The sequence below is a fragment of the Coenobita brevimanus genome, chromosome 60 (genome assembly GCF_032717465.1).
Source record: "Coenobita brevimanus isolate Jiangsu-jjx chromosome 60, ASM3271746v2, whole genome shotgun sequence".
NCBI classification, from domain to species: domain Eukaryota; kingdom Metazoa; phylum Arthropoda; class Malacostraca; order Decapoda; family Coenobitidae; genus Coenobita; species Coenobita brevimanus.
This window is the reverse complement of record NC_137013.1, coordinates 41,624,175-41,651,157: the sequence shown is the minus strand read 5'-3', so window position 1 is coordinate 41,651,157 and position 26,983 is coordinate 41,624,175. Positions and strand designations below refer to the sequence as shown.

Sequence of the window (26,983 nt, the reverse complement as noted above, 5' to 3'; positions counted from 1 at the left end):
ATAGGAAGAAAATTACGGGGAGAGTGGGGGGTGGGTAGAGAGAGAGAGAGAGAATTATGTTCAGCTACAGCATATGACCTTGACATACAAACAGTACATGAGTGTACATGTGTGAGGGAAAGAGAAGGGAAAAGTGGGAGTGGAAACCCATGGGAAGGGGAGGGGAGGGGAAAGGAAATGGAAAAAAAAAAGGGGGGGGGGGAATGAGAGGAGAGGAGATGGGAGGGGAAGAGAGGGCAGGGGAGAGGAAGTGAAGGAAAAAGAAAAGAATGGGAGGGATAGGGAAAAGAAGGTGAGGAGATGATGGTGGTGGGGAGGGAAGAAGGGAAAAGAAGGGTAGATGATGATGGTGAGGAGGAGAGGGGAGGGGAGAGGAGGGGAAAGGAAGGGAGGAGATGAAGGTGGTGGGGAGGGGAGGGGATTGGAAGGGAAGAGAAGGAGAGGAGATGATGATGGTGGTGGGGAGGGGAGGGGAGGAGAAGGGAAAAGGAGCGAGATAATGATGGTGAGGAGAAGGGAAAAGGAGCGAGATAATGATGGTGAGGAGGAGAAGGAGATGACAAAGGTAAGGAGGGAAGGAGGAAGGGTAGGAAAGAGAGAGAAATGTACAGAGGAGAGGGAAGGAGGGAGAAGGTGAGGTGAAGGGATGAGGGAGGTGGTGAGGTGAAGGCGGAGAGAGAAGGTATGGGAAAGGAAAAGAGTGGAGAAAGAATATGTAGTAGGAGAGGAGGGAGATGGTGAGACAGGTGGACGAGATAGAGCAAAAAGGTGAGGGAAGATACAGGAGGAGAGGTGCAGAGGAGGGGGAGGGGAGGAGAAGAGGTATGGAGGGGGGAGGAAAGGAAGAGGGGAGGATGGGAGGGTTGGGTGTGGTTCATGAGAGAGGGGGGGAGGAGGGAGAGAAAAGGGTTACAAACTACTATAAACAAAGAGCATGTGAGTTGTGCAATACAGGAAAGAGGAGGGTTGGGTAGCATACATGAACATTTATCACCCTCCAACTCTCTCTTTCCTCTCTCCACTTATCTACTGTATGTACATCTTTGTTTCTCAGTTCCCCACTTCCCTCCTCTGTTCATTTATTCTTCTCTCTTTTCTCTCCTCCCTTCTTTTTATCTATATACCTCTATTTCTCTCCAAAATTCCCCACTTCCCTCCTCTCTCCATTCCTTCTCCTATCCTTCTTGTTCTCTTTATTCCCTCCCTCCCCCGCCTCACTTCTTTCTATTCCTCCCTCAGTTTATTCCCTCTCCTCGTTCTCTTTACCCTCCCCATCTCAATTTTCTCCTCCTATTCCTCTCCCCTTCCTCTTTATTCTCCCTTATTTTATCTCTCCTCAACTCAACTCTTTCCATTTCTCTCGCTCCTTCATCAGTCCATCTGCATTTCTTTCCCACTGGTTTCTTGCCCACTCCATTCCTCCCTTCTGTCTGCAATCCTCTTGCTTTTCTCCCCTCTCTGCTCCTCTGCCTCCTCTCTCATTTCCTCTCATCCACTCCTACTCCACCACCTCATTTATCTGTTTTTGTTTTCCCTCCTTTCCTCTCCTCTGTCCACTTACCATTTTCTAATTCTAGCTACTCTTACTCTTTTCCTCCTCTCCTGTATCTTATCTTCTTTCTCTTTCTATTCTTCCTCCCTTCTCTCCCCTCCACCCTTAGTCTCTTTTCTTAATCCTCCCCCCTTCTCCCCTCACCATCCTCCACTTCTTGCCTCCTCTCCTCCTTCCATTTCCCTCCTCTTCCTTTCCTCTTTCCTCTCATCTTTCCCTTTTTCTTTTCCACTCTCTTCTTCCCACTCCCACCTACCTCTGTCATTCCCTTCTCCCTTCCCCTCCCCTCTCCCTCCTTTCTCTCCTCCCTCCCCTTCTCAATCTCCATCCCCCACCCCTCCAATACCACTGTCTGTTTCCCATCCCTCCCCTACCAATATTCCTAACCCCCTTTCTCTCCCTCATTTTACACCCACACAGCCTTCCCCCACAATAAATTATAGCCTTTTGTTGTGTCCCTGGCTAAAAAAAAATAAAGAACTAAATAAACTCCCGGCAACATCACCTCATTTGCATAACGCTTCAAAACGTTTTGCATAAAGTGGTAATTATGTCAAAAAATGAGGGTGCGTGGCAGGCAGCGGGATATGAATATGCAAACGCCCAAACACACAAAATCATGACAGATGAATAACAAAACTTTTTAGACTACCACTTTCACTGTCTTTATCATCATCACCATCATCATCCTAACTCAATTTCACTTCTTTCAATGTGGGAAAGCTCTAAAATAACAATAAATAGCACACAAACCCACAAGAAGCTCTAGATAACTCTTCCTATCAGTCATGAAAGAATTTAGAACTGCCATCATCACTTTCAGAAAATCAACCACCACTGATAGCAGAAATTAGTTCCTTCACCATGCTGATTTTTCACTTATATTCTTGCTACCTCCAGACAATTTTACCTAGCTTAGGAAGGTCACTCAATAGTAGTAATCCATCCATCCATCCATCCATCATTGAACCCTATGTCGCCCCATGAGGAGCATAGGCGCCCGGGGCCAGGCAAGTTGGTCCTGACATTTAAGATGAGAGTGACCACCTCACTCATCCCTGAGAGGCATTACATGAGCAATAAACCTCAACCACCCCTTGGATATAATCCTACACTGGCTCAATCCGACTGTAGAGCCTTAATTACCCACTAAACCACCAGGCGCCTTAATTTGGTTATATGGTTACCACTCAGCGTAGTAAACGGTTTTCTGGTGTACAGGAAACCATTTGGCTTGTCACTCAGTGTACAGTCACCCATAGGCAGAAGGAAGAGGAAAGAATGAAGGAAAGATAGACAGAAGAGGGAGTGTAGAGCCACCAATAGGCATAAGGAAGAGGAAAGAATGAATGAAAAAAGACAGAAGAGGACGGAAGGAAAGAAGGAAGAAAGAAAAGGGCAGTCACCAGAGAGCAGCACTACATTGAGTGAGTGGATGGTGAGCACCCCCATCTACCACCAATAATATTACATAATAACAATAATGAAAGACTTATCCTCCATTAACCCCTTCACACTGACATATTTTGTATTTTTGCTAACAGATGATATTAATTAGAAGTCAGAAGTGATATTTATACTCTTTTTATTATAACTTGGCCTAAAATTGCCATCTTTTCACCTTGAATGCCAAGTTTTAACAGATTACAGTAACACTAGAATCTGATGCTTGTCACAATGAAGTGCAAATGGAAAGGATGCTAAGTTGCAGTACTGACTTTTTCTGCCATTGAGCTCCATAAAATAAACTGCAAAAGGATGAAAGTCTGGGCCAAGTTCGAGTAAAAGTGGTATAGTACTGATCAGGTTAATGATGGCTACATCAAACTCTCTTCAGTTTGAAACTGTTGTTGAAAGTTAAATATTACTGTCTGGAGACAGAAAGACTAAAATACAATATACTGTACATCATTATACTGAAGAGGTTGTATTAGTACAATGACATCACTTTCTATTTATTAATGTTACTTTCCAGTGATTTTAACCACAGATCTCTCATTCCCAAGGGGTTCAAAACAACGCTGACTTCGTCAACAATACATTCCAATAATAAGTTCTTCTATAACATTTTCAGTTAAATTACTGAACACAACAGCTTAGGTCCAACCATTATATGAAAAACAACAAGGTTTCATAAAAAACACTGCCCTCATAAAGTTCTAAAGCCTAGTAAATTTATTCAGCTGCACGAGAGGAAGACTAATGTTTGCCAGTGAAAGTGGTGCGTGATGCATGGATCCCTGTTCAGGTGTTCCCAGGAGGGAGCAAGCCACTGGAAATGAAGAAGATGTGTCGTATGGGCCCACGAGTTTAAGGCAGTCACCATTAACCTTCTCATGACATAGCTGGGACAATTCTACTATTCCATTCCAACTAATGCCATTTTAATCACACATGAATGAGTGTATAAACCTCAGAGACAATTTTATTCTGCTTAGTGAGCTGTATGAACTTCAGCGTTCATAGCTACCATTAACCTTCTCGCTCTCAGGGTCGCACAATTCTAGGACAGTACTCTAGTCCAGCACATGCCAGGTATTTTATTCAGCTGAAACTGAGTCATATGAGCCTGACAGTGCCAAACCAAATTCATTTTACTTAAAAGCGGTACCGCAGATCACATCCCACAACAGGAAGAACACTGTATAACTAAAATGTAGAAGATACGAAAAGAGTGCCAGAGATGAGTCTAATATTTATTTGACCATTTAAAAAAAAAAGGGGGGGGGGCCTCCATTTCACAGGCTATACCAATTAATCTACATACTGTATAGTCTTGTCTTCCAAAATAAGTTAACAGTATTTTTTCCTCATACAATTTCTCATTTCTTTATACCATTTTTTTTTTTTTACTGTAGTACATCCCTCTCTGAAAAGCTTCTGTTTCCCTCTGACTATCAAAACAGGATGTGTGTGCAGATGGAGTCAATTTACAAGCACTAAAAGCTGCATTAACTGAAACACACATTGTTACACTGAATAATTATCATCACACATGTTATAATAAAGTTACATTAACTTTGCATCCCACAGACATATATGGAAGAAATACTGTTTAACATTGTACCTGTGTTATTTTCTGCATAGTATTTCCACCATGCATTCTACAGTCATTGCTTTCAACACCTACACAAGAAGTCCCCGGTACATGTTGCATTTTTTTACATTTTTCCTCAAATCAAGTCCACAAAAACTTACAAAAATAATTTTCAATAAAGCTCATCTGCTACTGGAATTTTGCCAGTTTCCCCTCAATTTATAGTACTAACTCTTTGGGAAAAGCTGCAGCATTTTGCAACACACCACCAACACATGACAAGGTCTTAATGTATAGTCACTATCAAAAGTCTTGTTGTTTCTCCTGCTTTTCTCTCCATAGGCTATGAAAATCAGTAAGCTGAAACCACAGCAACCTACAGTGATCACTTTATTTGGTCAATGATCAGTGTCAGCTTCTGCAGAATCACCACACTAATTTTCATAAACCATGGGAAATGAAGCACGAGAGGTGACAGAGTTTTGATACTGACTGTAGTACTAAATATAGCCAACACAAATTACCCTAAACCCTCCCCAGCTGTTGGGTGTGGCCTGATTCTGGAAACTCACACACTTTCCCACACTCCCACACTAAGGTCAGGGTGGGGTATCTATCCTGCTGTATCTATGTCAGAGCCTTGTCACATCATAGTGCTTTGCTTCCTGGGGCTTCATTTAGGTAAACTGCTATACCCTTTTTATTCTAACTTAAGATAAAACTGCCATCTTTCCACTTTGAATGCTGAGATTTAATGATAGATTAATGCTGGAATGTGGTGCTAGTCACAAAGAAGTGCTATGGAAAGGACCCAGAGCCATAACACTGTCTTATTCTGCCACTGAACTATGTGAAATTAGTTGCAAATGGACAAATATCTGGGCCAAGTTAAGGTAAAAGGACTACACCAGAGGCAAAGGTTGGCTGACTACCTTTAAATGTTCGGGCCGATGGATGCCTAGACAAGGACCCTTATACATGAGCACTATGGGACTTTTTTTTTCTTTTTCTTTCTTTCGCTGGTAATCCCAGCAAAACAACAAAATAGTAAAGAAATCTAATGATGAAGTGAGAAGTTTTATGTTGTGTCAAAACATCTGGTAAACCACTGTGATCTGGAATAACTATAACTTCCAGACTCTAATGTGAAAAGCTAATGCCAAAAAGTTCAAACTACAGTAAAAGTCCAATTATTCGGCATCCAATTCCCCGGCAAATCTGATATTTCGGCAGTTTTGAGAAATAGTCCCATTTACGAAAATCTCTGATCATTCGGCAGATTTTCCGATTTTTTTCGTCAGTCTTGAAATTCTCCATGAGTCCTTAGAGCCTGTTGCAGGACCTTCTACTGCTGGGGAATTCTTCCAGCAGTAGCAGAGTCCAATCAACCCCTTCTATTGTACATATGTAATTAAGGAATCTACTATAAGTTTAGGTAAGTGCATGTGAACTTGTAGGCCTACTGTACCATTACATTTATATACAGTATGTTCACTAATTTCTTTATTTTTCATATTCATGTATAGTACTGTATTCATTACAGTATTCTACAGTATCAAACAGTATACAGTACTCTCTCCAAGCACATTTGTAATGATATGAGTAGTGATGATAGTGTTCACCGAAACACATGAGGTACTGAGTGGGTAGGGTTTTTGATAATTCGGCAATTTTGATTTTTCGGCACTTGCCTGGTCCCATAGATGCCAAAAAATCGGACTTCTACTGTACCTGTGAAATTACTCCCCTTACCCTCCCAAGGTTCAAGCTGGGTTAAAACTGTACTAACTCCTCCACACATCAACTCTTCCGAACAAGGGTCCTAATTTCATATATATTTTTGTCCTTCACATTCCCACACAAAAATTTTACTTTACCTACTAAACACTATCCTCTTACTCTTCCTATCTGCAGTTTGTCACTGCAAATACAGGCGGTCTTCCTTTACATTTACTTTACTTATGCTTATTCTGATGTTTGGTTATGGATGAATTGCCTCCTATTTTACTTCAAGGTGGCCAAAGTTCCCTATGAAGGAGTTCTAAAGCCATTAATGTGATGGTTAAGAAGTGATGGTGCTTCAGGGTGTGATGTGCTAGAGAAAGACAGGAGACAAACTGGTGGAAGACTTTATGTATCCTGGTGCAATACTGTACAATGTAATGGCTGTGCAAATGAAACATCTGTAATGCAGAGTAGAAAGTACAAGAAAAGTGGTTTGTGATATGAATACCTTAATGTAAAAGTAGGCTGAAAGAGGACTGCATGTATGTGTGCTAGTGACAACATTAACCCACTGAATCTGGTGATTTAATTTTTAGTATACGGTATTCTTATTATCTCCATGTTTACTGCTCACGTAATGCCACTCTAGGATGAGTGAGGGTGGTCACTCTCATCTTAAATGTCAGGACAAATCTACCCAGCCCTGGACTCTTGCACTCCTCACAGGGCAACACAGAATTAGATGATGTGTGTGTGTGTGTGTGTGTGTGTGTGTGTGTGTGTGTGTGTGTGTGTGTGTGTGTGTGTGTGTGTGTGTGTGTGTGATAGTACTCAGCTTGGGAGCAACTTTTAGACTTACAGGGTTTGAAAGCAGCCTTCAGTACTGTGGCACTCTCCTAAGCTTCAAAAAAAAAAAAAAAAAAAAATAGCACGGAAGGGGCTAACAAATCGATGAGACTTATTGGTATATGCTGAGCTTTACACACACAAGAAATGTTATGCTCTGGCCTTCTTCATCCCAGGTGATTATTCTCATTTCCTGATCATCATCACCCTTATCTTCAGCGCTTACTTCATAATACTGTACTTGCAGCAGCAGATGGAATTACACAATCCCATTGGTTTACGCAACTGCGCCTTAAGGGAAAAATACAAAACATATCTCCCAATGGTTTATGCTTATTACGTGAAGCCAAGAAATTTAAAGCCTGAATGATATGTGAGTGATTACGTGGCCCATTTCACTGGACATGATGTTAATTCTTTTACTTATAAGCTTCTTCATCCTTATTTCTGGATCTTACCTCAACCCATTTAAGGTGGAAATGAACTCCCACCAGAGATCCATTCCAAAGAAACTGCCCTTCCCAGAGGGGTCACTTAGCCACATTATGATGTGACTATTACCCTACTCTGTTTCCCTAGCAACATAAAATTAAATTAATGAACAATCCACTATGTCTTCATTGTAATACAGCCTCTAAAACATCAATACACTTACTCTCTTATTGCACTTCGTTCTCACAACAGAGATATCAATCAACGTAACCCTAACAAAAGTACCATATCTTCATGCTTTCAGATGGGCTTTTTTTTTCTTCCCCTCTCTCTCTCTCTCTTTTCCATTCCACCACGGTCATGTCCTGATGAATGTCAGGTCACAATATCGAAGACAATGAGTGCTACTACTAAATCCAGAGTGAGATAATCGAGCATATTAAAGATCACTTCCCTGTCGTAACAGATTTGTATTACCTGGAAGAACTAGACATACTGGAAGACTCTTAAACTTTCATGTCCTTGCCTTTGCTGGGAAAACAGTCACAATATAGAACTGAGTGTACGCCTGCTTGTGAATCCAGGCCCTTCTCGGGACTTACCTGTGACATTTTCCGGCAGGCCACCAACAAATATGGTGCGACATCCAAGGGGTCTCTCCCGGGTGGTCGGGGGTGGGGCCAGGCGGTTGGGGGGCACCAGGACACAGCTCTTACACTGCAGTGGGTTCTTCACTGGTGCTGTCAGTCCTTCAGGAGACATCATCCATCCAAACATACCCCAAGTGATGCGGAAATCCCCACTCTAAAGAGGAAAGAAGTGTTAATTAATACTGGTACTACATCCTCACTGAAAATTTTCACTAAAAATTTCACTAAGCCTATAAGCATCACCTAGCTGAATACAGTAACACAGCAGTGACTGTTTCTGACCCTTTCATTAGAAGACAGGTCTGAAGCCTGAAAACAACTGTCTGACAAAAGGAAAAATTATATGAGAACAATGTCATCATACTTCAAGAGTTAAGATTTTTTATGTAAAAAAGAAAGAAAGAAAGAACTAAAGGCTGGGAGTCTGTTGTTCACTGAAAATACAGCTGTACAAACTAGACACACAGCGGTTAACCTTTTCCAAGCTGCAGATCTCAAATGAGACACAATGACGATCTGTGTGGCCCAAGCTGAAAGCCTCATATAAGGTACAATTTACACTGGTTAAAAGGCAGTAACTCACAGGAGGTAAGCTACCTTACAAAGTATAAGCCCAGCGGGGGTTAAAATACTAGAAGTCGTGGGTTGAAGGAAAAACAAACTGAAACGCTAGTTCTTGAGTTGACAAACTGTGTACATAAAAGGGTAAGAATATCAGTTAACTCTTAAATTTGAGCTGGACAGACAAGAAGTGAAAGTCTGTAACTAGGTATTTTGTACTGTTGTTGAGTAACCCAAGTTTGTCTAGCTGTGCAGACCCATCAACTGCAGGCAAGCAACTGCCTCTGCATGACCATCCCATGCAATGAACTGATCTTCCTTTGTGGTAGATAGCGCCTCCCCACAATGAGAAGTGGGAAGAGTATGGAGGTCTGGTTCCCAGATGGACACCACATTTGCATCTCCACCCATTTAACAAGAACATCATTGTAGACTCCACATCACCCCAAAATATGGTTATATGGTTACCACCCAGTGTTATAAACGGTTCCTAGAGTACAGGAAACCATTAAACTTGTCACTCAGTGTAAAGCCACCTGAAGTGGAAAGAATAGTAACAAAAAGTGACAAGAAGGATGGGAAAAACTGGAAGAGAGGAAAGTGACAGAAAAAGACTGATGAAGGTGAAAAAAGAAGTAGGCGCCAATATTTCAAGTGAGTGAATGGTGGTGGCCACCACCTACCACCATTTTGTAGTAAAGGGGTTCATGAGGACTACATCTAACTCCCCCAATATGAATAGTCTCTCCTAAACTGAATGAGGTAATCTGGATAAAGAGAATAAAAATATAAAGACAACATCAAAGTGAAAGAGTTAAAACCTCACTCATGCATTAAATTTAAGCTGCCAATAAATATAAATACAGTACAGTATAAAGATCAGTAAAAAGGTCAGATGATGTCTGGTATCAAAATAATACATAATTCTACATTATAATGCCCAATACTTTGAGTTCCATACTTGGTCATGCAGTTTATAAGAAAACAACTGATACAACATGATTTACTGGACTCTACGTTAATAAAGTCTTGATAACATAGTGCATGAATATTTTAGTTTTGTCCTCCAAAGATAAAAGGTAAAGGTAAAGGTGTGGGCGGACATCATGAGGTGCTTAGCTGTGGTGTTCTTATTTGTAACTTAGGCCTTGAGTCTGTGATGGGGCTTTCACCCAACATCCTGGGATACAAGGCCACTATATCAGCCTCGTTACCACAGCTTCCTCTCCTAGGTGTTACCCTAGGTGCTCATTTACCTACCAACCAATCCATAAATGGTGGACAGGCACCTGAGTCAAGTGACGCCAGCTGCCCACACTAGGATTTGAACCCTGGCACTAATGGGTTGGCAGCTTTGCAGTCAGCAATGCTGACCACTCAGCCACCATGACAGTGTAATGTCAAAACTGACAGTGAGAAGTTGTGGACGAGCCACAAATAATTTATGAGAATTTCTAAAGCTTGTGATGTTGGAATGTGTCTGACCTTTTAGTACTGTTGCTTCTTAAACTCTGTATTGTGTGATACAAACAGACCACATTTAACAATTACAGGTGTTCTCTATATGATCAAAAAAAAAAATAGAAGCTTGTATACCTTTATAAACACAGTTTTATTTTTACAGCTGTCCGAGATGAATTCTAGCATGTCAGCACTTCATGGCAGGGTTGAACAGCTATAACACTGTGGAAGGAATACAACTAAAACTACCTCTGTCAAAACTCACCATAGGTGGTCCCTCCCCTGGTGGTCCCATTGGTCCCATGGGTCCCATAGGTCCCATTGGTCCCATAGGGCCTCCCATGGGTCCCATTGGTCCACCCATAGGACCCATTGGTCCTAGTGGGCCCATTGGTCCTCCTGCTGGTCCCCACATGGGTCCCCAGGGTCCGGGGCCAGGACCCATTGGACCAAAGCCAGACCCAGATTGGTTACCGGCATCCATTGGTGGCACTGGTGTGTTGCCTGTAAGAGAGAACACACACTGTACTGGCAGTCCTCATTATAGGATGCCTTTTAAAACATTTTTTAAATTGCTATTAAGTCCCCTGCATGCCCCCCTTAAAAAAAAAAAAAAAAAAAAAAAAAAAAAAAAGCTAACCCATACAACACTTAGCATTCTGAGACACACATGATGCATTGTTATATATGGGTCATCCTGTGATGCAAGCATAGATATTTAACCTTGGTATACTTTCAGTACCGGTACTAGAATTTACATAAAAAGGACACAAAGTGTGAAGCTATATGGTCCAAGGTACCAGCCTTCATAGATCCATTTGTGTCTCAGGAATTGTGGGTTTTCAAGTTCAACTTCTGATGCTGTGATACAGTACTTTTTATGTTGACTGTTCATACTAATATACCCTGCCCACTTTAACTTGGCCTAAAATTTCCATCTCTCAATCTTGAATGCTGGGCTGTAACAAGAAATTAACACCAGAATACAGTATGATGTTAGCCATGAAGGAGTGCTATGGATAAATGTACAGCTGCAGCAATATTTTATCTGCCAATGAACTGTAACAACAAAATCACAATTAGATTATGAAGTCAGTCATGCTACTCATGTAGCAGTGCTATGGAAGAGATGTACAGCTGCAATACTGTCTTATTCTGCCACCAACTTGTTACATGAGATTAACACTATAATATGATGCTAGTCAAGAAGATGTGCGGTGGAGAGAATATAGAGCTAAAGTATAGTTTTTGTCCACCACCAAATACAATCTCTTGACAAGGCACAAAATGAAGTGGGTCACACATCCATTTACTCATTGCTACCCATCACAAATATGCAGTAAATATTACAACTCATCTTATACCTAAAAACTGTTATTACTTCAATGTAACTGTGGTAGGTCAGGTTGCTCATCATCCGCTCACTCAATATAGTGCTGCTTTGGGTGTTTGCCCTTTCCTCTCTTCCTTCCATCCTCTGGTGTCTTTCTTTCCTCCATTCTTTCCTCTTCTGTCTGTCTACGGGGGGCTTTACACTTCCTCTTCTATCTTTCTTTCCTCTTCCTTCTGTCTATGGGTGACTCTTCACTGAGTGACAGGCCAAATGGTTTCCTGTACACCAGGAAAGCATTTACTATGCTGGGTGGGAACCATATAACCAGATTTTAGTACCACCTGGTGGTTTAGTGAGTAATTAAGGTGCTCCACTTGCCAGAGAAGGTTTATATCCAAGAGGTGGTTGGGGTTTAATGCTCATGTACTGCCACTCAAGATGAGTTAGGCAGGTCACATTCATCTTAAATGTCAGGACAAACCTGCCTAGCCCCAGGCTCCTACTCTCCTCATGGAGCAACAGAGGATTGGATGATGGATGGATGGATGAACAATGGCGGTACCTACAGAATTTCAACATTTACTGGCAGAAAACGTAAAAATCACAAATAATTCAACCAAACTTTGTACCATGAAAGTAGAGAACTGTACTGCATAATTTTAGAACACTTTGCTTGTTACTGTACCATGAAAATAGAGAACTGTACTGCATAATTTTAGAACACCCTGCATGTTAAATACATACTGGCACTATATTCACTAATCTTATTCATCAATTTCAGCATAATCTTGCAACTCTCACCTGGAAATACTGATGGGACTTATCTAATGCACCGTTTCTTCATCATCATCACCCTGACCACTTTTCCACATGTAAGGATGGGGTGAGGAGGTCTTGCTGCAGTTTTATTTTTTGTGGCTAACATCAGACACTTTTATTCAGTTATGGAAAATCCCCAACAGTCAAAGGGCTGAAAACTATAACCCCACCCCTTTCAGTCTGGCATAGTTGCAATTAGGTACAGTACAGCATTTTATTGTGTTAAACCAAACAGTTTATTCAGCCAGACCCCTGTTGCACTTGGGTATTTTTCCCTTTATGGGACAGGTCACTGATGTACGCAGAGATCATGCGTGAGACGTTGTGCTGTGTACTGATCTCCGTAATGCATTAGCCCCATGGCCCTCATACACCTGTTTATATGACTGGTGGTTTAGTGACTCAACGTGTTCCAGCTTTATGTTGCCTGTACAGGTCTACTTTCAATGGGCAGTTGGAGTTTCTTTCTCATGCAATGCCACTTAGGTAAGCAGTTGGTGACTCTCTTCAGTGTCTGGACTTAGCAGCCTAGCCTTGGGCTCCTATGCTCCTGCCAGTGAAATGGATGTTGGATGTATGGATACACAATCCCTGACTGTTAAATGCTGAAGAATACTAACAGTCCATAACCCTCTGAGTGAAGCCGAAATGAACAATTTTTTATGGCAACACATAAAATAATGACGGATAATGAAATTCTTAGTTCTTTTGAAATTGAGATACTCTAAAAGGTGAAAATATTCCACAACTTACAGGTAACTATGGCCACAGTTGTTTCAATTTCTTGCTCTGCCACTTCCACAGTAACAGTAGGAGTGGCTAGGGCATCTATCATTATTATCATATTTCTTTTCCAAAAAAAAAAAAAAAAAAAAGGGTATGATACAGAAAGGTGTTGCCATCACTGGTGTGTGTGTGTGTGTGTGTGTGTGTGTGTGTGTGTGTGTGTGTGTGTGTGTGTGTGTGTGTGTGTGTGTGTGTGTGTGTGTGTGTGAGAGAGAGAGAGAGAGGCTGCCACCTACAATGTGGCAGGTATCAAGGGTTGCCACCACAAGAATGACTATCATTTTATCTAAACTCAACTTATGCAAAGACCAATCTATAAGAAACTACTGCCTACCAAATAAAATACTGTACTGTACAGCCACAACTACTGTACTTCAAATGTCTGCTTTAACATTTTGTTCCCTTTTAATACTGGCATACCTGAAAATGATGATGCATCATAATGAACTATTCTAGTATATAATTATATTCACCAGACACACTTGCTCCTGACCTTGATTTCACAATATTTACTGTATATGCAGATGTTTTGTATTGTATTTTGTATCGTACTGTAGTTTCTTTTCCATACTTCAGGATCCTACCCTCATCATGATGGTGGTGGGTGGTGGTGGCCATCATCCATTCACTTGATGTATAGCTGCCGGCTTCTTCCTTCATCTTTATCATACATACATACATCATACGTCATCTACTTATATGTTGCCCCATGAGGAGTGTAAGAGCTTGGGGTTAGGCAAGTTGATCCTGATACTTAAGATGAGAGTGACCAGCCTCACTCATCCCTGGGTGGAATTACGTGAGCTATAAACCCCAACCACCCCTTGAAAATAAACTGACACAAGTTCAATCCAGTTGGAGTGCCTTAATTACCCACTAAACCACCAGGCACCATAGCTTGGTTAAATGGTTACCACTCGCACAGTATATGGTTTCCTGGTGTACAGGAAACCATTTGGCCTGTCACACAGTGTAGGGTCACCCGTAGGCAGAAGGAAGAGGAAAGAAAGAGTGAAAAAGGGACATAAGGGGAAGGAAGAAAGGAAAGAAGGAAGGAAGAAAGGAAAGGGCAACCACCCGAGAGCAGCACTATATCGAGTGAGTGGATTTTTTTTTTTTTTCCTATTTCTGCCATATTCCCTGCCACTTTTAATTCTATTCTTTAACTATACATGGCTACACAAGCTAAGTTATCTTGTAACCCAGGAAACCATTTATAACACTGAGTGGTAGCCATATGACCAAAAAACAGGGTGATGAGGAGCCTACTAAGGTATCCCTGTTAACTGGGTGGAGAAATGAAAATGCAGCATCCATCCAGGATCCAAACCTCCATACTCTTCCCTATGCTACGCTATGGCGAAGAGCTGCCTGTCACAAGGGAACACTGGTTCAATGCACAGAACAATCCTGCAGGGGCAATTGCTTGTCTGCAGTTGATGGGTCTGCTTGGCCACATGCAGATATTCCATATCAGTACAGTTATGATCAAAAATTTTAAATGCATATTGGTAGTTTTTAAAAGTGTGGATTTTATCATAATATAGATTTTAAAAGGGATGTGTAAAGAAAATATATAAAAGAAGTACAGTATGTCAATATGTCACTTTTTTTTTTCTTAAACCTCAGTCAAGAAAACTACCTAATAAAGCTTCAGAGTTACCAAAGAAACTTATTTGCTAGCTACACTGAGTTTACGGTAGCAATTATTTGTAAAACCTTGTGATATTATAGACCATGACCCTTACTTATAAACTTGTACTTAAAAAAGAAAAAAAAAATCTCAAGGCAAACCAAAATGTTTCCTTGCCACATTTGTAACCCTGCCAAATAATACGGTACTATTTTGCCACCCTGAGACACCACAATCATCTCTGAGATCCGAGTGAAGGATAAGAGCTGCCCAGTTCTTGGCTGCAGATGGACACATACAAGACAAAGACCTGAAGGGTATCAAGAGAGTTAAGACTCAGAACATGAAAAACCCACAATAATTTTTTTTTTTTTCTCCCCCAGTAATTTCTAAATCACATGATGATGATGATGGAACAAGTCTGACTTATCTGTACTGTTACTAACCATGCTGTAATGTGGAATGTAGGTTGATCACATCTAATAATTACTGGTGCTCCAGAAATAACCATTGGAAATACAGGACCTGTTTATACTATCACTTTTAATACAGTGTAAAAAAAACCATCAGCCTCACAAGCAATCCAACAAGCCCTCACCACAAAGTGGTCCCGCACATCACAAAATACTCACTACATTCATCCCACCACCACAACACACAATTCTTCAACACAACCTCAATAAAATCTCTATGAACATCTGGCTGACGAACAGTAGTCACTTTCTTGCTGTCAACCAAATTCACATGTACTTTTGCTTGGGGTCACAAAAATATCATGTCAACACCACTTTTCAGTTTTCACCTATTTTATACATAGCATGGGGTCAGATGGTTCACCCAACAGCATTCCTCCATCTTCCTGTGTTCTGTGCCAGCTCTCGAGTAATATCTCCAAATCTATAGTCACCACATACAATACTAACTCATCTACCTCCCAGTCAACAACCTGGTCACCATCATCATCATCAAGCCCAATCCCATTCTGCCCCATATAAAAAGAAGTGTAGGGACCCAAGGCTAGGCTACTTAGTCCTGATATTTAGAGCAAAAACGACCAGCCTCATTTGCCCCCGATTGGCATTGCGCGAACAGTAGACCCCAATCACCCCTCAAATGTAGCAACCTGGTACCTTTACACTTCTACAAAATGACAAAACCTTTACCTGAAACAATCCCATTCAAGCCAACATTGACTTACCATTGCCGATTGGGATGGGTTCAGAGCTGTTCCTGCCACCACTGCTGGCACTGCTCCCACCACCACCACCTCCCCCTCCACTATCCTTCCCCCTCCCACCACCACGATCTCTTCGTCTGTCACGGTCACGGTCACGATCCTGACGATCTCGGTCACGGTCTCGGTCCCTATCTGAGTCCCTGTGAAGGAAAATAAAGTAAGGTTGTCATACAGTGGTGCTCTCATCAGCTTATGAGGCTCCTTAATACTTATTCCTTACCATTTTTTTTTTTTTTCAACACCAAATATAAATATGCTCCAGAAAAGTAAGTTCTCATTATATAATGCCTTTTTTTAGTCTCTCTCTAGCTATTAAGACCACAGTAAATTCATAAACTCCCAATCAATCTCTATTATTACCAATAAACTGATCTGCTCATCCCCTCCCAATTTACAACACCAAATGTATGGGAACAGTTGTGACAGTTTAGAAGTCACTCAATATAAAAATGAGGATTATTTTTGCAGTGTATATCAATATTTAAATGACATAAATAACATACATGAGAATAAAAAAGTGCAGTATGTCTGAACAAGAGGAGATGATGGAGAATGAGAGACTAAGAGGACAGGGCAACATGGAGGAAACTTGTTTGTGGTCACCCCTTACGGGATTAAGGCATATGGCAATAAACAAATACATCATCATCATACGGACCTCCTTCCCTACCCTAGGGCAGGGTGAGGAGTAGCAACGTCCAGACAGCCCAAGTTTGCCCAATCCAATGGGCCACGCTTCCATTCATATGTAAAATGTCATTTAGGCCACTCCAAATTACTTCACTGTGGCTTCTTTCTCTGAACTGTTCAAACAGAAGAATTGTACCCAAATATAGATATGTTACTTACAGAAAGGATACCTTCTCAACAACACTTCCATACATCGATGCAGTTCTGCCATAAAATAAGATCCCTATGTTTAGCCTACTTCGTGATACATTATGCACACACTAAGAATTCTATTCCCCACCAGCTTCATTCCCCTTTCTGTTCCTCTTTTCTTGGCTTCTCTCATAACCACCAAAATATATAACACATACAGGTATACAGAATTATCATCATCATCTACTGAATAATAAATGGGACATTTCACACCCATGCAGTGCTCCAAAGGTGATATATATGTCTCACATAAATCATCCATATACCCTTAAACATGCATAATGCAACCACCACCATTATCCTGATAATTTTTCCCACCTCAAGATGGGATACAACTTGATCTTAAAACCTTCACTCTGTCAACGCATTTGTTTAGTTTATTCTCACCATCATCAAACAATATTTTTCAGCTAAGGAGAGGCTTTTCAAACTGGAGAGGTTAGATACAGCCATCACTTACCTCTTTATGATAACATATCTACCCTACGCTGAATAAAACTGTAGAAAGAATAATATGTACATCATGAGACTGAAGGGGTTAAAATAACACAACATCTATGATATACTACAAACTCACCTGTCCCTGTCTCTCTCACGATCCCTGTCCCTGTCTCTGTCCCGGCCACGAGATCGGTCACTGCGTTCACTGCGGTCTGAACGGTCCCGATGGTCTCTATCTCTGTCTCCTCGATCCCCTCGGTCACTTCGATCCCCTCCTCGCCTTGGCTGCTGTTGCTGCTGCTGCTGTTGTTGCTGCTGCTGTTGCTGCTGCTGCTGTTGCTGCTGTTCCTCCACCATCACCTCCTGCCCTCCACTGCTTCCTCCACCAGTCTCAATCTCTCCATTATCTGATGAAAGAATGAGATGTAAATAAACCATGAATATGATGCAGTCTCTTTAGTGCAGGTTAGGCTGAACAATTTACGATAGCAACAGTACTAGCAAGTGTCTATATCATACTAACCCTTGAAAAAGGCAGTTCCCCACCCCACCTCCTGCATTTTATTTTTATCAGTACCCATCCCTGAGCATCAATTAGAAACCCTGTTCCCAAGACCCAGCAGTCCTACATGCAACAGATGTTACCACAAACCTTAATACATCACCATTTTCATGCTATTACCACACAGTCCATACTCAACACAAGCTAGGGCTATCTCATTCATGAGTGGTGTTATGGTATTGAGAGGAGGTATTTTCATTACACATCAATGGGTCTTCTGTATTATTACTTATGATTATAGTAATGAAATTCAAGTCCCCAAACTGTGCCCCATCATACTCAGCCAAGGATCTTGTATACTTCTGAATGACAGACCACAACTCTACCACTGGACCACTGCCTCCAGCTGCTTCTTATGGATTCAAACTAAAATGCACAAGGCAAATGACCTTCATCAACAGGAATCTTTGACCACCAGTTTTCTTATATCCAGCAAATATCAATAATGGGAACAGAAAATTACTCAAAATCCTTTAGTTCAGTACTACACATCACTCTACTTAAAATACTGCAACCCACTCCCGCCAGTCACAATGCTTTTGTTCCACTGCTAAACACATTCACTCCTACCCTTCCACATGCCAGAATTCAGAAACCAGAAATGGAAAACAAGCAGTTGTTGAGAGGAGGGTTATCAATAAAATACCCCATGAATGAACAGACACATCCCATATTCCATTCCCCTACTCTATTAAAAAACTACACACACATCCCTAATACCTTGGTTCAGACTCACATATCATCAGCACTGAAGACAACCTTTATCCCCCAAACAGCAGCAGTTTGTTCATTATTTAAAAAGAGAATGATAAGTGGACAGAAGAAGCTTAGCAGACTGCTGCCTCTCCTTTCATGCTAAGGATGCTCTTTACAAAATATGCATGAAGTGTTACTCTATAGTATATGGCAGAAACATTTGGCCAATGAGATGATCAAGCAGACTGAAGTGCAAAGAAATGAGAATGATGAGATGGATGAGTTGGACACCAATGGGTGGCAGACTCAGAGTAATGCACTGAGAAAGAGAATTGGCATAAGAGATGAGAATGATCTCGTATAAAAGATACTAAAGAAATGATGCTAAATAGCAGGTTAAGATGGTCTGGATATGCTGAAAGGAAAAGAGATGGTGACTGGCTGAGGAGAATCAAAAGCATCAATGTGGATGTAAGAATGCCCACAGGCAGAAAAATGAAGACATGAGATTACCAGGTAAGTTCTGCGTGAGGATCTCCAGGATATGTGGAAAAATAGGGAAATTGTTCTAGATCATGATACAAGGAGAGTTGCCATCAAGTGAAACAACCTACAAATGCTAACAAGGTCAATGGTCTCTAAGCAAAAATGTAAAGTCAAGACATGAGGCAGCAATTTAAGGGGAATACTGTAATGTTGCTCTTAATCTATGGTATTAATTACATCTATCCACTGATGCTTCACTCTCTGAGGAATTACCTTCAAAAGCAAAAATTGACACAAACTGCAGTTTCTGTTGATTTCACATCTGACCTAAATCAATAATCCACCACCACGTCATCTACATACGAGGCAACTACTAACCGTTAATTAGATACGATAACCACTTTCAGTCTGTTTCTCTCTCTCTCTCTCCGTAAGATAATTATTGGGACTTCAATTTGACAATTTTAACAATCAATATCAACTTGTGAGGGAACTACAGTAAGACCTCATTATAATGGACTAATTGGGGCCCCAGCCATTCCAAAAAATGCAAAATTCCGATAAAAGCGACATCTGGACTTCCCCCTGCTAACTCGGACTTTTTCTGATATATCAGACATTAGTCCGGATCTCACCAACGGTTTTTAAACTGTTTTGACACCCATTTTGGTAATGTGCTGTGTTATAACTTCACTACTTTAATCAAATGGTATAATATATATAATAATTCTGTACTGTACACTCATAAACATGTCTTTTATTTACCTTACATTGATGAACATAGCTGAAGTGGTCAAGCAGTCCGGACTGCTTCTGGCTTTATCAAACTTTTTCCGATATATAGGAATTTAGTCCGGTAGCTCCTCGAGTCCAATAAAAGCGAATTCCGGTCTACTGAAGTCCGTTATATCAAGGTTTTACTGTACTTACCGTTAATTAGATACGATAACCACTTTCAGTCACTCTCTCTCTCTCTCTGTCTCTCTCCATGACATAATTTATATATATTACTGGGACTTCAATTTTACAATTTTAACAATCAATTACAGCCTGTATAACTAATGCAAGTATACTAGGTATGGTGATAAATGAATGATTAAGAAAAAAAAATTGCTCATTACACTTCCATTCCTACCTTTAAAGCAGATTCCTCAGCCATCTCTGCATGAAAATACCTATTACATGGAGAAAGTGGTAAAATGCTGATTGACCGCATATGTTACATTCAAAGTAAGAAAATACAAGTTGTTTTATTGCCATCTTTAAAGCTTATTTCACTTAAAGAATTGTGATATTCTGAAACACATCCAAGACTTAAAATAATAAGTATCAGTGCGTAGTTACCACCCAATGTAAGAAAAGAAATTATAAGTCAAATAACTCACTGGCAGCCACAGGCATAGGTGGCTTGTTCTTGTTGGTGTTGAACTCAAGCGGTGCATCATTGGTTGCTGGGTTGACTGCCAGTTGCATGGGGCCCAACATGCCTGGCCCCATCCCTGGACCCATCCCAGGCCCCATACCCATCGGTCCAGGCCCCATCATTCCTGCAAAAGTATGGCAGTTTTAATGGTAATATAGCCAGTTTGTTTTCATCTGAAAAACTAGGTCACTTTTACAAACTGGGTTCTAAGCTACAGTTAGACAAAAGTTTATAAGTCCTTTGGTTACGATAAAGGAATGAGTCTCTTTGGTTACTAGTCTAAAATCAAACCAACTACAGTAAAGGCAAGTCCTGTACCCATTGCTCCAGGCCACCTCATTCCACAAAGAGTATGGACATCAGAAACTTACACTCCATCCACTTTAACCTGACCTTAAAGAGCCATCTCTCCGACTTGAATGCTGAACTGTAGCACAAGCATAAAAATGGTGCTAGTCATGAAAAAGTGCCATGGAATGGACGTAGAGTTGTAGTACTGTCTTCTGCCAGTCAGCTAATTAAGAAAATGTTGCAATATGACATAAATCTCTGCCAAATTAAGGAAAATCAGTTAAAAGTTGCTTCTAATTTGCTATTAATTAACAACTATTATTCAGCTAAATTGCTTCAGATTCACTATTAATCAACAACCATTATTCAGCTAAAAATGCTTCAGATTCACTATTAATTAACACCTATTATTCAGTTAAAGCTGCCTCTGATTCACTATTAATTAACACCTATTATTTAGCTAAAGTTGCTTCCAATTCATTATTGTCTTGAAGTCTAAAAGTAAATGGATTTTGTGCTTTTAATTTCCTAATCAAGAAGCTTATGCATCTCAGAATATTGCTTCATTTATCAGGATCCCTGGAAATGTAAAGGAAGCACTGCATTTTAAAAGCAAGCTTGTTCATACCTGAAACTGATTCCTGACACTCTCAGTTAAGTTGATGGCCAATTGGATGACTGATCTAACTATTAAGCAAGGAGACTGATTCCTACCTCATAAGTAATGCACATCAAATTTCATGCATCAATAAACCTTACTGAAGTTGTTAGTATGTAATATCAACTCTACAAATCACCACTGACAGTGTTATGATAAAAAAAGCTACTTTTTACATCTGTACTGTATATCTTGCTACAGTGTTACATAACCAGTCCTATCAGGTGAAAACTAACAAAATACTGAGTCACACACCTGCTGCAGGGTAATCTGCAGGCATCACTGGAGCACCCGGTGGGGGAGGAGGTGGTCCAGGGGGTCCAGCAGGGCCTGGGGGTGGAGGTGGGGCCATCATTGTCATATTAGGTGGCCCCTGTGTGCTGGTTGGGGCAGGGCTGGCCATGGTGGTGCAGGGGGGTGGCCCTGGGGGCATGGGTGGCATTGGGGGAGGACCATCTGTTGGGGCAAAGACAAAAATTAGTACCATTACTTTGACATCTGAAAACTCCTTCACTACAATAATGTAAATCATCCTCCAATCCCTTCACTATCATGATGTATTTCTCATTTAGTTCTTGCTATTCTTAGATGCTTTTATTCAATCTATGGGTGACTTTTCAAACCGTAAGGGATAGATACAGCTCTCATTAACCCCTCCACTACCAGAAATATCCCCTAAACTGAACAGTAAACTATTCATATGCAAGTAACAAGAACAAAACAGAAAATGCATCAGATTAAAGGAGTTAAGAGAATAACATAGTAGCACCAGAGGGGTTACAATAACACAAAGTCTTGACATATGACATACCTATCCTTCTACCTAAAGGCAAACATCTTAATACCAGAATGGGTGGCTACAACTGAACTGCATCCAAGTCTCTTTTTTTCTCCACCATCAGGCTGATCTCTCTCGAAGTCACAACACCCTCATTCATACCTCTCCATACCATCCCTTCACCTTATCACTGGTTTCCCCCCTCCCCTCCCTCCCTTTCCACCTCAAACATACACCCTCCTAGTCACATCCTAAGACAAAAATCTTCCTTCCAAGATCAACATATATTACTGTTGTTGTTGTTGTTGTTGCTTTACTCCAATCTGTCTGGATGAGAGGACCCACTGCCCACAGCAAAGCAACTGCTTTTGTGGGACCCTCTTACAATTACAGTAGAATACACAGGCTACAGTGTCGGGATCTGGTAGTCCCTAACGGAGTACCACCAATCTTGAATCAGGCTCCTATCCAAGGTGAGGTGCTGGGAAACATGAAGAGGTTTGGTTCTTGTGTGGATGCCACAGTTGCTCCATCCAGGAAGCACAATGCCACATGAGTAGGCTCCGCGTCAGTGCCATGAACAAGTACCTTTGGCAAGTTTTGGCTCAAATCATCACCTTTCCTTTACTCTTTGAATATGGTGCTGTTCTTCTTTTAGCCTGCTCTTCCTGCTACCAAACAATTTTATTTTGCTTAGGAAAGGCCTCTAATACTGATGGGGTGAAAGAAGGCAAACTATAACCAATTCAAATTCAAACATCACCCCTAAGTTGCATAATACAGTCTAAAGTTAACAAGAATATACAATGTATCAGAAAATGAGTCACTAGACTGAACGAGTTAGGCCAATCAACACAAAATAAAATAAGCATCCAATCTAGCATGTCAATGATGTCAATATCACTCAGTCAACACTGAACACCTATTACTCCAGTTAACTAAATTTCACTATGATAAGATACATCAGTAACATAAGCTCAACAGTAGCAACTGCATCATCAGATCATGCCTAGTTTCTTAGAAGTTGCCTGGTTCCCATGAAAGAAACCCTGATAGGTAACAAATTGCCATGTAAAAGATATTAGGCCCTATTCTAAGTGGCACACAAGACTTAACAACAACTTGTCTTTAGTAATTAATATTGCATATTACACCTTGACATACTCTTGTACATTAATGAGGACTGCCTGTGTATTGATATCCTGCTAGCATCACCTTTGCCAACAAGCAGTGGTGGTGGTGGAACATGAGCGAAGAACTGAGGGCGTTCATATGCCAGCTCTGCCACATCTCGTAGTATGTGCTGCATCCTCAGGCGTACCCGGTACCCCAGTGTCCCACCACTGGGTCCACTCCCAAGGCTCCGGCTCCCACTTGGCTCACCAAGAAGGGACAGAGCATCTTCCAGGAGATCTCGGTTCATTGTTCACTTGGTCAACTCGGCAGTTAAAAAATTTCAACTCAGGCTTCACTGACAACTCTAATAATCCAGTCAATGCTTCACAAAGTACAGTACTCCGATGTTTCAATTTACACTTTTACAGACAACTGTGATACTTCACTTTATGTCTCACACTATTTTCTAAAAAGAGGCCGTGCAGATGCTTCTGTCAATATTCAATTATGTCAATCAAACTTCAAGATAAAAAACTCTGTAGGTCTAAGCATAACACTTCAAGAAGTCAGCAAGAAACAGTACAGGTACTGCACAATATGCAGTTGGATACTAAACTTTTGTACAGATGTTAATCAGGAACACACACTGTTTCACTGGGTAGTGATAGTTTATGATAAACCACAACACTGTACAGTGCAGTACTTCATAAGAGTTTCAAATTTAAAGCTAATTCCTGTTGCTGTTTTTTACAATTATTAATACGGTACTGTTAAATAAATATTACATACAGCCAATACCAGTCATCCACAACTACTGTACACTTATTTTTCCTTGCAAATTCCTTAGCACACTAATCAACAGTACAGTATGTTTGTATGTCCTTGTAAGAGTATGAAAATATGCCTCTAAGACTGTCACAGGAAGGGCGTGTCCACAGAGGAGCTAGTGGTGTGGACCCCTAACTGAGACTGAGGTTAGGTAGCAAGACTCACATGATAACCAGGGATCATGCTTCATCCCCACCCACTCCTCTCTCAGCCCCTCCCATCCCACCCTTCCCTCCCTTCCTCCCACCACTCCTCCCCATCCCTCCCTCCACTCCACTCAGTCCCACCCATTCATCCTTCCTCTCATTCCCCCTCCTCTCTCAGCCCCTCCCTTTACACAGACCTTACTATCCTTCCTCCTCCCCACCACCCCCCTCCTCTCTTCTATCGTAACCCGGTTGCAATATACTTCCTAAAAATCTCCCCTCTGTTTCTTTTTTCTACTTCCTCCTCTCTCTCTCTCTCTCTCTCCCTTGAAATATTTCCTACTAAATGGGTACTTTCCTCCCTATTGACCCACTGTCCTTCCCTGTCTTCCTATGGCAGCTCCTCCCACCTTCATTTTTCATTTCTTACTTGTCTCTGCCTGCCTCTATCTTTGTTTCTTCAATCTTTACTTTATTTAGCCTGTCATCTTCCCTCTTTTTTTCTTCTACAACCTTCTTCCTTCTCCCTCATTCTTTGTATTCCTGATTTTCTCTCATCCTGCCTTCCTTCTTTTTTTTTTTTCTCCCTCTCATCATCCCAATATCTTCTCTCCCTTCCCTCTCATCCCTTCTTTTTCCTCAGTATGGACCAAAAGGTTTTTGAGATACTATTCCTGTAACTTCCTGCAGCTCTTTCCCCCACTCATCCCTTTCTGATTATTGTATCAATTTTTTGGCAATTTCAGATTCCCTTCCTTTCCCTTTCACCATATCCCCTACCCTCCTCTCTTTCTTCATCTTCTGTGACCCTTCTCCCACCTAACCTTTGCTTCTAATCCCCCCTCTCTCTCCTCTAACCAATCATTATCCTCTACTTTCCCTCTCTCTACCTACTTTAGCTGATCCTTTAACCTTTCCCTCTGTTTACATTTCTTCTTTCCCTCTCTATCTTCTCGGTTAACTGCTATCCTCTACTCTCCCTCTCCTCTTTCCTCTAACCTTTCCCTTCCTTCACTTCTTTTTTTTTTCCCCCTCTCTCTCCTCTCTCCATCCCCTATCCCAAGCTCTACCTACCACACAGCACCACTCCCTGCAACGCGACCTTGCCTGCCAGCATACTGACATCCGGCCTTGTCTATGTCAACACAGTACCACGGAAATTAATCATCCCTACCAGAGAACACAGCTGGTTATTAGATCAACCTGCTCACACTACATAACACAGCACAAAGAACCATACTCTAAAATGTCATATTTTGGAACCGAACAGAAAATGTTATTACCATAACTATGGCAATTTATACTTCAACACCCCAAAAAATTATAATAATAATGCTTTGTTCCTTAATTTCCTGGAATTTGGTGCTGCAAGAGGTGACCCTGAATATGAACAAACACACCATTATTCTAGCTTCTCAACCCAAGGATAACCTGTTGCTTTAACTCAAGCTGCTCTTCATTTAGTAAATTACAGTATCCTGATGACCATGTAAGGCACATACTGCAGTCTTGTACCTAACTTACTCTCTATAAACTATTACCTTAACAATTACTCATGAACATACTTCCTGAACATTATACACTTAGAGACAGACAGACTGACAGACAGACAGACAGAGACAGACAGACAGACAGACAGACAGAGAGGTACAGCTGAGAGTAACAACTGTCTTTCTAAATAATCACTACTAACTTTGTCATCTAGGCATTATTGGTATATCTGGTTGTAAGGTGCACATTTTAAATAATTCTGTAATAACTCATCCCTGTGGTAAAATACAACTGACAACACCATACAGGAATTGTTTATACTGTACTTATAAATTTAAAGGACAATTTTCACATGTTCATTCATAGTGTCATATTAAAAGATATTTCAAGTGTAGAGTAGAGTATACAGCATGATGACCACATCATGCAGAATACAAGGGCCAGACACTTCTCTTTGTAGTCTCTGGCAAAGGGATGCTGCAACCCCACCAATCAGCATTTTTGCTGTAAGCAGCTTCAGAACCCTACAGCACAGGAAAAGGGAATATACCTGAGGCTTCCCTTCTCCCCTGATTTATGTTCATTTTGGTTACGAGAAAAAAAAAAGTTCAATATCTCTCCACTCTTCGGAAATGGGTACAATGATAAAAAAGATGATATGGTAATCAAAACAGAATATTAAAAACATGGATGGTACATTACCAGTAATTAAATAAGAAATTAGTGGTGCATAAAAATAAAGGGCAAGAATTTTGGTCAGCAGAGAAGAGAAAAACTACAGCACAAGACACACACAGTAATGATTTAAAAATACTGGGTGACTATGTAGTACCATACCTACATACCTTTCTCAGGCCTTACCTAACCTAAACCAGTTGCAGCTCTGCCTGACTACCCAAGCACTGAGAAAGTAGCACAGGCCCTGATGCCTATATTTGGTCAGCAAACAGGTGAAGAGGTGGGCACAAAACAAATGCGGTGGGTGGCAAACACAGGGATGCTGGCTCACCAGTGAATAAAAAAAAGAAGAGTGAAATAATTGTGTCATTGCCAGTGGGCCAATGTTAGTGGGCCAGTGTCACACCCTTGATGATGTATGTATGGAGGTGCACA

The 26,983-nt window shown here is 41.0% G+C and overlaps 1 protein-coding gene across 1 annotated transcript in view; it reads right to left on the bottom strand.

The window, feature by feature from the left end:
- The window catches only part of LOC145403256 (ecto-NOX disulfide-thiol exchanger 1), a 45,120-nt gene extending 21,501 nt beyond the window's left edge, over positions 1–23,619 (bottom strand). Inside the window, exons 1-8 of the mRNA XM_080275072.1 lie at positions 23,505–23,619; positions 21,767–21,967; positions 20,525–20,686; positions 17,730–17,802; positions 17,532–17,657; positions 16,034–16,212; positions 10,530–10,768; positions 8,195–8,396 (exon numbers count right to left, since the gene is read on the bottom strand). Coding sequence (XP_080131198.1) covers positions 8,195–8,396; positions 10,530–10,768; positions 16,034–16,212; positions 17,532–17,657; positions 17,730–17,802; positions 20,525–20,686; positions 21,767–21,967; positions 23,505–23,598 — 1,276 coding nt within the window. The 5' untranslated portion in view covers positions 23,599–23,619. The remainder of the gene's footprint in view (positions 1–8,194; positions 8,397–10,529; positions 10,769–16,033; positions 16,213–17,531; positions 17,658–17,729; positions 17,803–20,524; positions 20,687–21,766; positions 21,968–23,504) is intronic.
- Positions 23,620–26,983: the final 3,364 nt, after the last annotated feature.